The following is a 10,878-nucleotide window of genomic DNA, read 5'->3' as shown; positions in this document are numbered from 1 at the left end:
CACGCACACACGCGCACACACGCGCGTGCACACACACACACGCGCTCACTCACCCGTGGCCCTGTGTACGCTGGCCAGCCAGCCGTGGATGTTGAAGCGTGTCTTGGTGAGCGCGGCCTGGATGAGGGCCCCACACAGGATGGCAGAGGCCCCCCTTATCTGGGGGTCTCCGTGCTCCACCAGGCCCAGCACGTCACTGATGTACTGCTGCTCTGTAGGGGGGGGGGCACGAGGGGTGAGGGTGCGTGTCTAGGGGTGTGTGTTTTGTGTGTGTGTGTATGTGTGTGTGTGTGTGTGTGTCCTACCCTCCAGAGGGACACCGTCCAGCGGTTCCAGGTAGAGGGGGTTGAAGAAGGCCTCCGGGTGCAGGGCGGCCGCCGCTCCGATGCAGCTCACCGCCAGGGCCTTGACACTCACACGCACCTCCTTATCAGGGACCAGGCCTGGGGGAAGACACACACACACACACACACACACACACACTCATCTAGCTCTCTGCTCCTGTCTCCTACACACACCAACGAGGACAGCGTCCGACAACATCAGGGACAGTCCTCTCACCGTTCTTCTGGCCGGTCAGGAGGAAGGAGGCGGCGAGCAGCCGTGTGCAGTGCACCAGTGGCTCCGCCCCCTGGTCGGTGTAGTGTCCAATCGGGCCCTTGATCCTCGACGGCTGGGAGGGGAAAACGGTCGTCAGCGTTCAAAAGGTGTAAGGTTCCCCCACATGTTTGTGTCTCTATACGTTTTGTTTGTGTGTGTGTGTGAGTGTGTGTGTGTGTGTGTGTGTGTGTGTGTGTGTGTGTGTGTGCGTGCGCGAGCGTACCTTGTTGTCCAGCTCTGGCTCCGGCGGTTCGTCCTTTGGTATGAAGCGGTCCACGCTGCTGTCCGACGCCTGCCTGTTGTGACCTCTGCCCTCCAGGAGGTGGGGCTTACTCAGAGCTGGGACGACAACAACAACATCAATGATGATAAATTCGGGAAGTTTGTGAACATTCCCTGAATTTTGCAGCCCTGTCTCTTAGCTCTACTGTGAGCAGGGTGACGCGTCCTACCCAGGGCGGACTGTGAGAAGGGCTCGCCACGTTCCTCGCGGGGGGGAGGGCCGCCGCCGCCCCCCCCCTCCTCCTCCTCGTCCTGCAGCGTTCCGATCTGCATCCCTGAGTACTGGCTCTCGCTGCCGTCCAGGACCTGAGCACACACACGCGCGCACGCACAGACGCGCACACACACGCACACACACACAGGCATGGCGGTGAATAAATGTGCTAAAACCGTAAAAGACAAAAAAAGAAACTCACAGTCAAGCTAACACTCAGTCAAGACACACACCCACACACACACACACACACACCCACCCACCCACCCACCCACCCACCCACCCACACACACACACACCCACACACCCACACACACACACACACACACACACACACAGAAGACAGGTTGAGTCCGTGGCGATGCGCTGACCTGGCTGAATTTGTGACACACTCGTACCCTGTAGGGGAGTCATGCTAATATATATAGGGAGCTGCGTTCAGACTGTCCACACTGTTGGGAGGGTTTCTGGGTGTTTGGGGTGGGGGGGGGTGTTCAAACGCACAGAACAACAGCCATGCTTCTCCTTTCAACTCTCTGGGGGGGCGGGACCGTTCAGAGAGAGAGCGGGGGGGGGCGGGGCCGTTCAGAGACAGGAGAGAGGAGAGAGCGGGGGGGCGGGGTTAGGACAGCGGTCTCAGATCTCCAGAGATCTGCGCGGCAAAGCAGGTTCAGCTTTGGTTAGGGAACAGCACAGCGGCAGGGCGAGGTTAGGGCTGACGTTGGCGTGGAAACACGACGGGGGCGAGGGTTAGTCAGAGGAGCGGCGGCGTGCACGAGCGGGTTCGGGGGTCAGAAGCGAACGGACGGAGAGTCGAGCCGACAACGAGAGAGAGGGGGGGGGAAACGAGCGACGAAGAAGAAGCGAAGAAAAAAAGCGTCAGGCAGGTAAGCAAGCCCCTCCCCCTCGTCCAATCAGCTGACCTTGTCACTACCGCTAGCGGAGGAGGAGGTGGCCGCGGAGCAGCAGGAGGAGGAGGCGGAGGAGGAAGCAGAAGAGGAGGAAGAGGAGTCGCCGCCGACAGAGGAGTCGCTGTCGGTGGCGTCCGGCCCCTCGGTGGAGGTGGGCGAGGGCGGCGGCTCGGTCGCCCGCGGCAACGGCGAATGCGACTGTTAGTGTGGAAGGGGAGGGGGGGTGTGGGGGGGGCAGACCATAGAGATGAGATTTAGTCAGACCGACATTCTGTCCTAATTATGGGAACAACTGGGTCCACTTTGTGGAACGCGTCGAGGACCATACAGTAACACCAGTGACCATCCAGATGTTGCTGTGGCACTCATAATTCCCTAGAGGGCAGAGTTGGACAGAAGCGAGGTGGATGTACCCTCCCCCCTCCCCCCTCCCCGCCAAGCCAAAATATGACACCGCGCGAGAGCCCAGACTACAAATCAATGAACCGCAGCAATCCAGGATTTGGTTAATTCCCAATCCCTTTCATTCCATCGGATTAGACCACTGCACTTCGCCCAAACCTTCAAAGGTCGTTGAAAGAACACTCTTTCTCTCTGCCTCACACACACGCGCACACGCACACGCGCACACACGCACACGCACGCACGCACACACACACGCCCCACCAGCTCTGTGACGTCGGAGGGGGTGATGGCGGAGTCGGGCCCCTCGGTGGTGGTCTGGGAGGAGTCGCTGGGGGGCAGCGAGGGGTCTGGGTCGTGGGGCCCCAGCGCGGCGTCCGGCGGCCCGTCGGGCGTGGCGTTCTCCGGCGTGGTGTAGTCTGCCGTCTCCGGGGTGACGTTGGCGCCGCCGCTGGAGCTCCGGCTCAGCATGTCCTCCTCGTTGTCGTTGCCGGGCGACTCGGGGGTCTCCGCCCCCTCGCCGCCAGAGCCCGACGCGCCGCCCCCCTGCTCGGACGAGGCGCAGAGGTCGACGGAGTCGCCGGGCTGCAGGGCATGCTGGGAGGAGCGCGGTTGCTCGGTGATGATGTCGACCTGGGCGGTGCCGTCAGCTGAGGGGCGCCATACAAAGTTCAATTTTACTTTTTATTTAAATTCAATTTAACAACAAACTACACTTTGTTCGCTGTTACAACGAAAGGTAAAAGAAGGGTTTACATGAAAAATACAATTGCAAAAAGAGTGTTTTGTGGTGGTCAAATTTGGGCCTCCCGCCCGTCTCTCACCTGTGAAGGCCCCGGCGGCCCCCTCCGCCCTCTCGGGGTCGTCCTCCAGACCCTCCTCCTCCCCCGACAGCAGCTTGCCTGGGGTGGGGGTCACAGAGCAAAGTTCAAAGGCCACCGAACACACACCGATTTATCACGGTTGTACCTTGGCAGAGCACTATCGCACTTGACTGATAAACCGCAGAGAGAGAGAAGAGAGAAGTTGGGGGGGGGGGGGGGGGAACAGGAACAGAGTCATCACCTTTCTGTTTCCTGAGGAGGAGTGGACTGCAGGAAGACCCTCCCCCAGCTGGAAGTGACAGGAAACGGGAAATAGAGACAGGAAGTGAAAAAGAGAAGAAGCAGCAAAGCCCCACAGACCCCCGTGGGAAATACCCACAATCCACCACACACAGCAGACCAGGAAATAGATTAGTAACGGAAAGAAAAGAGCAGCAAATAGGAGGAGAGCTACACAAGAAGACCAATCCCTAAGCTAAGTCAGAAAGGATTAACCAATTGCCAAGCTCTGTCACGTGGACAACAGGGTAAATCAACCAATGACTGCGCTCTCGAGAGCTTGATTGATCGGGAAGGGGGGGGGGGGGGGGGGGTTATCTACCAATGAATTCGAGGATGCTCCCGGAGCGGGCGCGGCTCTCGGCGTCCTGACGGAACACGCTGGCGTGCTGGACGCTGCCCGCCGTTATGAGAATGTGCAGGAGCTCAGGGGGCGGAGTCCGGAACACCTGCTGGAGGAGCTCCAGGGCAGCGGTGACCACGTTGTGATCCCGGTGCTGTGTGTAGTGGAGGGTCAGCTCATACACCTGCAACGCACACACACACACACACACACACACACAGCGAGATGGAGAAAGAGAGAGCGAGAGGTAGAGAAAGAGCGAGAGGGAGAGAGAGAAAGAGAGAGAGGGAGGGAGAGAAAGAGAGAGCGAGAGGGAGAGAGAAAGAAAGAAAGAAAGAAAGAAAGAAAGAAAGAAAGAAAGAAAGAAAGAAAGAAAGAAAGAAAGAAAGAAAGAAAGAAAGTAAGAAAGAAAGAAAGAAAGAAAGAGAGGGAGAGAGAGTTACACTACAGGTCACCCAGTCTAAAGGTAACGTTGGTCTGCGTTCACATCCATCGAAATGAAAAAGCCCACACAGTAAGATCACATTTCTGAATCAAACAGGGTTGACATTGACTCAGTCAAACAGGGTAGACATTGACTCAGTCAAACAGGGTAGACATTGACTCAGTCAAACAGGGTAGACATTGACTCAGTCAAACAGGGTTGACATTGACTCAGTCAAACAGGGTTGACATTGACTCAGTCAAACAGGGTTGATGGGGTTGCTCAGCGAGGGGGGGGTGTATGGAGGGGGGAGGGGGGGGTCTGTATGGAACCATCGCACAGGGGAGCCCAAGTCTCTACAGGCCCTGTCGGCAGGATCCAGCCTCACTCTGCGTGGCGTCACGCTGGCCCCAGTACACCGCTCAGTACTGCAGCGCTAGTACGACCACCACACACACACACACACACACACACACACACACACACACACACACACACACACACACACACACACACACACACACACACACACACACACACACACACACACACACACACATACACTTTCTCTCTCTCTCTCAGCCCCCAGCCCACCCATATAAACCATCTCTGGTAATACTACTAGAAATAATAATAGTGTGTGTGTGTGTGTGTGTGTGTGTACCTTGTCTCCACGGTGGCGAGTCACGCCATGTAAGCACACACACACGCACGCACGCACACAAACACACACACACACACACACACACGCACACACGCACACACGCACACACGCACACACGCACAGTTTATTAGTCACAAGGAAGTAAAGTGATCAGGATCACTGCATGCGCGCACACGCGCACATTCTGACATTTGCCTGTACACCATGCACACACACACACACCAAGGTTATTATAGTTAACGAAAACTAACTAAAAAACAAAAACTAGGTGTGAAAAAACATTTTAGTTAAATAGAGAGAAAATAGAATTAGAGAAAATGTCCTTAGTTTTAGTCTTTTTCATTCCATACACAAGCCTAGTATTTTAGGTGGATATGAAATCTATCCTCCATTAGTTCTTTAGCTGTGCCCCTGCGCAGAGGTAATCTGACGTTCGCCAGATGGTTTGTTTTGCACAGAGTGAAACAACATGAGCTCACGAGATCAGGATGGTCTCACGAGGCTAGCGCAGAAAAAAACAAACTAAAACTAATACTGAAACTAATAAAAACTAAACTAAAACTAAGCATTATCAAAAAATAAAAACTAATCTAAACTAGCAAATCTGCTGTAAAAACTAATTAAAACTAAACTGAAATTGAACACAAAAAGTTAAAACGATATAAAAATAAAAACTAATGTAAAAAGCAAAACTAGTATAACCCTGACACACACACACACACACGCACACACACACTTTTGTTAGTAAATTGATCAGGATCACTGCACGCGCACACGCACACACATTCTGCGTGTCAATTTGCCTGTACAGCTGACACAAGCGAACACACACGCACACACACAAACACACGCGCACACACACACCTGCAGCAGCTGTTGGGGCGTGGGCTGGACGTCGGCCTCCTTCCTCATGACCCCGAAGCTGCCCTTCAGGCTGCCGGTGTTGACCTGCTGCTGGAGGAGGGGCAGCAGGTAGCGCAGGGTCAGCAGCACCCCCAGGATCAGGTGGCCGGGGTGCTCCTCGTCCACCGGCACCAGCAGGCCTGGGGGGGGGGAGTGGGCGGGGGGCAAGGGGAGGGGGCGGGGGGAGTTGCGGTCGTCAATAAGCAAAAGCCTCAGGGTCGGACCGCGTGCCAGTATAGGATTGTTTATGAGGACAGACTTGTGGCAGCGCGTGTCACATGTCTATTTGAGTGAGTGTGTGAGTGTGTGTGTGTGTGTGTGCGTGTCTCTTACCCAGCAGCACGTTGAGCAGCCAGGTGTAGAAGTAGCTGGCGCGGCGCGAGTGCTGACACACGCTGACGGCCGAGCCGGCCGCCGTTCGCCGGATGGTGGGGGAGCTGGACTTGAGGTTCGCCACGAACGCCTTCAGCAGCACCTGGACGTGGCGCGGACGCCGGGGCGGAGAGGTTAAGGTCGGCGTGCAGCGTGTTGTTATTACTGCTGGACAGTGTAATGGCTGCATAATGTGTTAAAAAAAGAAAGAAAAAAAAGGCAACTTCTCCGTTTATCAACTATTTATCTACTCTCCTGTTAGTCATGTCTCTCTTATGAAGTATCTAGCCCATGTTCATTGCTCTGTATACGTCCTTAGCCAATAGACAAACATTTTCCATCGATCGTCTCGTTTAGAAAGGTCAGGAAAGAATTTTTACAGCTCATTTTTCTGCCCCCCCCCCCCCCGGGTGTCCCGTCTATTGGCGTCCCTCTGGAATATGTAGGGGTGGGACCTATACCCCCCCCCCCCCCCCCATTACTCTCTGTAAAGCGCATTGTGTTGCCTCTGTGTATGAAATGCGCTATACAAATAAAGTTTGATTTGATTAACGGAGGAGGTGTGCAAACGACTAACTTCAAGCTGACAACGCGACGTGCATCTGCACAGTCGACGCGTACGACCGAGCGAGTCACGTTGTTAGTCTCATGACGCCCCCCCCCCACCCTCCCCGCAGTTCCAGTACCTTGATCTCCCCGTCATTGGCGAAGTGCCCGAGGGCGCCCATGATCTTGGGGATGGCGGCCGCCAGGGTCTCCTGCACCGTCTCCTCCTGGCGCTTGGTGATCCTGGTCAGGCACGGGAGGAGGTTCACCAGGTAGGGTCTGGAGGAGAGGGCGGCCATTAGAGATACCATTATAGTCGTCTCAAACTGGGAGTGCGCGTAGGGCCGTCAGCTCGGGAAATGCACTCTCAAACGGCACCCGCTCAAGTGTGTGTGTGTGTGTGTGTGTGTGTGTGTGTGGGGGGGTCTTCTTCTCACCTGCATTTCTGCGGCCTGATGAGGTGAGCGAGCTCGGCGAACCTCCACAGTGCTGCCCTCAGGCTCCGAGAGGCACCGTTCTACACAAGAGACACACAAACGCGCACAGACACACACACACACACCATCACCCTCATCATGAGTCAAAATTATCACCATCCCCAGGCCATTTATCCTCATTTTAATGTTCACCAATCAATACTTCGATTCTACTCCGACTCAGTGGGGTACAGTGTCTGGCGTGGTCTGGCGTCATGTTCTCCCTCGAGTTCACAGCAAGAGTCTGTCTGTCTCTGGTTCTGACGTATGTTTGTGTCTGACGCAAGTCATGGTCATATTTGGTCCCCCCCATGCAAGGCCAAACTCCTCGCATCAGCTTGCTCCAGAGATGGCCCTGGTGACGTACATACTGGGGGGTTTTCCACACCCTCTAGGCTGGTTGGCGGAGGGCCGCCAGCCCTCAGCTCGACGGGTGTCGGTTAGAGCAGCCTTGCTGGCGCTGGGCAGATACGAGTCAGGACTAGCGCTGGGCCCACTCTACCTTTTTAATCTCCTTATACAGCTCCAGCTGCAGCCTGGGCAGGTTTGAGTCCATCAGTGCCTGGAGGGGAGCGAGGCAGAGACACACTTTTTTAGAACGAGACACAGAGAGAAAGAGGGAAAGAGGGGGAGAGAGAGGGGGGAGAGAGAGAGAGAGAGGGAGGGAGAGAGAATGAGAGGGAGAGAGAATGAGACAGAGAGAGGGGGAGAGAGAGAGAGAGAGAGAGAGAGAGAGAGAGAGAGAGAGAGAGAGGGACAGAGAGAGTGGGGAATAGAAGATGTGTGTGTGTGTGTGGGGGTCCTCACTTTGATGATTTTGTTCAGGCACTCGTCGGCCACCATCCTGACGTCTGATTCGCGGTCGTCGCTGCACAGCAGGAACATCTCCATGGCGATGCCCAGCAGCTTCTGGAACTCGGGAGAGGTTCTGATCCCAGAGCCATAGGAGCAAAGAGACAGGCGGGCGCCGTCATTATATAACTCAGGATCAGCCTAATTAGCATTAGGCTAATTACCATTAGCCTATATGACAACTGTATGGGTGGTGGCTATATTCAGTGTTGTATGAGGGGCCAACCCCTACAACTAGAAATCAGTGAAAATCAGTGGTTCTTCTGACTGAACAGCAATGGTAATCTGCGACTGAATCAGAAACTAGTTAAGCCAAAGCACGATGTTAGACACAATGTTTATAATCATTGATAATCCCCCCCCCCCTCACAGATGACTCATCGCACAACCACGGCAAATCAGATTAGCTGGCTGGTACAGGGCCTCGCTTATCTGGGGCGCCCTATTGCTTGTGCGCGTGTCTAAGAGCATATTCCTGTGTTGTGTGTGCGCGAGAGGGCGTGCTTACAGTGTGTGTGTGTGTGTGTGTGTGTGTCAAGGCCTACGTGCGTGTTGAGTCGTCACCCCCATGCAGCATCCATGTGGATGAATGGTGAACCTCCCCCTCCCCCTTAAAGGCTTATCCCAGACCAGTTTCGGGCGCTAACCTCCCTGGGACACCGGGGCTCAGTGTGGGTGCATCTCTGACTCCAGACCAACGGTGGTGGCGGTGCTGGGCCTACCTCAGAGACTGAGCTATGATGTTCTCACAGATGGTCAGGCAGTGGGTCACCCGGTCCTTCTTGGTATTGGCCAGCTCCTTCTTCCTGCGGACGGGAGAGACAGGCGTTCAAGAAGGACAGGGAGACGGGAGGGAGGGACGGAGGGAGCGGATGGATGGACGGATGCAAGAATGGAGAGGGAGGGGTAGACGGATCCTCGGTGGATATCAAATCAACGCTGTGAAAACCTCCTTGTGCTTTGTTTGAGGGGCGGCTGTAGCTCAGTTGTTAGAGTGGGTCGTTCAATGATCAGCGGGTTCGAATCCCAGCTCCGACTGTCCATATGTCGAAGTGTCCTTGAGCAAGACATCTAACACCTACATTGCTCCCAATGAGCAGGTTAGCACCTTGCATGGCAGCTACCGCCATTGGTGTGTGAATGTGTGTGTGAATGGGTGAATGAGAGGCCATTGTAAAGCGCTTTGAGTGCCGCTAAGGTGGAAAAGCGCTATACAAGTGCAGTCCATTTACCATTTGTTACCCAAGAGCCTGACCCTCCACCAGGTGTGCCCTGCACAGTCAATGGTGGAAACACACACACACACACACGCACACACACACACACACACACACAGAGGAGGCTAGCATAGCAATCTCCGTCAAGTGGAACAACAACAGAGCTGTCTGTTTGTGTGCGTGTTGGATTCCACAGTGTGATTCAAGGATGAGGTGCATCATTACAGGTAAGGTTAAGGTGTCTGCATGCATCTGGCGATGGGGAATCTGAGGAATGTTAAACTGAACTGTGTGTCATGTGCAGCACTGAAGAACAACATTCCCTCTACCAAAAGTTCGTACAGTGCATAAAGTTAGCAGGTATATAATTATAGTAAGAGGATAAAGACTGAGTTTGGGGTACTTTAATGAATATATCTATATATAGCTTACATTTGCTCATCTATGTTTGGTTACGAACCACGTATCGCGCATAGCTGGCTAAAGCTTTATGGTGCTATTCACGGACATGGCTGTCAAAAGTTCTGACTATGAGAGGACCTAGCTGACCAAGCATTCATATTTTCTCCTTTTATGTTGCAGTACAACCCGTTGATGACGCTCACTTGGCTTAGTTAGCTGGCTGCACGCACGGCCGCGCACTTTCTCCATGCATGTATACATGCAGACGTACGTGCAGCTAAATATTGACGTCCCACCAAATAGCCAGGGGCTTGTTTTGCTGTTTGACAGACAGGTGCCATGACAGGTGCGCATAGACGTTAGTGGTTCACTACCACTGCTCAGAGCCACAGGCTAGCCAGCTAGCTTTTTTGGGCTAGCTATCGATAGATCCTTTACGATCAGCTTGGATAGCTATCATATCAAGTCAGCGAGATGCTAGCTAGCCAACGATGACTCCTTGGTTGCTAGTGTGAGCTAGCTAGCTAGTGCTAGCCTGCTTGCCATAAATATCCTGCAACACATTTTACCCCGTATAAAAGCATCCACGCAACCACTTACTGTTTTTGGACGAGCTCCTCGGCTGTCGGTGGTCCCTGTTGTTGCTGGAATGTCTTGAGAGACTCAAAGGCCTTCATTAGCTTCTCCATGGTGGCCATTTTAACGGCAGAGTAGCTAGCTTAGCTGGCTAATATTTACAAATCGAGCTAACGTTAGCTAGCACGACCGACTGGACCAAACAGCGATGCCCCGGGAAGCGAGCGGGGAGCCCGGCGGGCGTGTTGGCTCTGCTACAACCGCCTCTCCGCCTTCGCTTTTAATGCACGGTGTCTTTTATTTCCTCACAATATTTTCGGTTAATGAATGGGACGTTGGGTTCACATAGCAGCCTACGGGAAAAGCCATCTTTGATGTGGCCCGACAATCTCACAAGGAAGTGGAAGCGGTGACAGTTTCAGATGGGTGGGGCGCATAGGGGAGCAGTAGCCAATCCGGGTAACTCATTCTTCTGATTGACTGGAAAGGGGACCAATAGGCGTATGCGAGCAATCGTTGTCACCAGCGATTGGTCGGTTGTAGGCTAGTCGGTTGAAGGCTAATGCATCCATGGTTGATGGTAGTTTATTT

At 54.1% G+C, this 10,878-nt stretch overlaps 1 protein-coding gene across 1 annotated transcript in view; it reads right to left on the bottom strand.

The window, feature by feature from the left end:
- Window positions 1-10,523, bottom strand: part of htt (huntingtin) — a gene marked incomplete at its 3' end in the record, with an annotated part of 41,380 nt that extends 30,857 nt beyond the window's left edge. The window contains exons 1-18 of the mRNA XM_084454730.1: window positions 10,312-10,523; window positions 8,815-8,898; window positions 8,048-8,168; window positions 7,743-7,802; window positions 7,202-7,281; window positions 6,905-7,043; window positions 6,180-6,321; window positions 5,808-5,986; window positions 3,835-4,039; window positions 3,475-3,522; window positions 3,234-3,311; window positions 2,674-3,059; window positions 2,020-2,205; window positions 1,053-1,188; window positions 824-939; window positions 562-673; window positions 306-443; window positions 54-212 (exon numbers count right to left, since the gene is read on the bottom strand). Of these exons, the coding sequence (XP_084310856.1) occupies window positions 54-212; window positions 306-443; window positions 562-673; window positions 824-939; window positions 1,053-1,188; window positions 2,020-2,205; window positions 2,674-3,059; window positions 3,234-3,311; window positions 3,475-3,522; window positions 3,835-4,039; window positions 5,808-5,986; window positions 6,180-6,321; window positions 6,905-7,043; window positions 7,202-7,281; window positions 7,743-7,802; window positions 8,048-8,168; window positions 8,815-8,898; window positions 10,312-10,409 (2,467 nt within the window). The 5' untranslated portion in view covers window positions 10,410-10,523. The remainder of the gene's footprint in view (window positions 1-53; window positions 213-305; window positions 444-561; window positions 674-823; window positions 940-1,052; window positions 1,189-2,019; window positions 2,206-2,673; window positions 3,060-3,233; window positions 3,312-3,474; window positions 3,523-3,834; window positions 4,040-5,807; window positions 5,987-6,179; window positions 6,322-6,904; window positions 7,044-7,201; window positions 7,282-7,742; window positions 7,803-8,047; window positions 8,169-8,814; window positions 8,899-10,311) is intronic.
- Window positions 10,524-10,878: the final 355 nt, after the last annotated feature.

This window comes from Borostomias antarcticus (genome assembly GCF_949987555.1).
Source record: "Borostomias antarcticus genome assembly, chromosome: 20".
In the NCBI taxonomy this organism is placed as follows: Eukaryota; Metazoa; Chordata; class Actinopteri; order Stomiiformes; family Stomiidae; genus Borostomias; species Borostomias antarcticus.
Note: the sequence above shows the minus strand (reverse complement) of the source record. Positions and strands in the feature narration are given on the sequence as shown.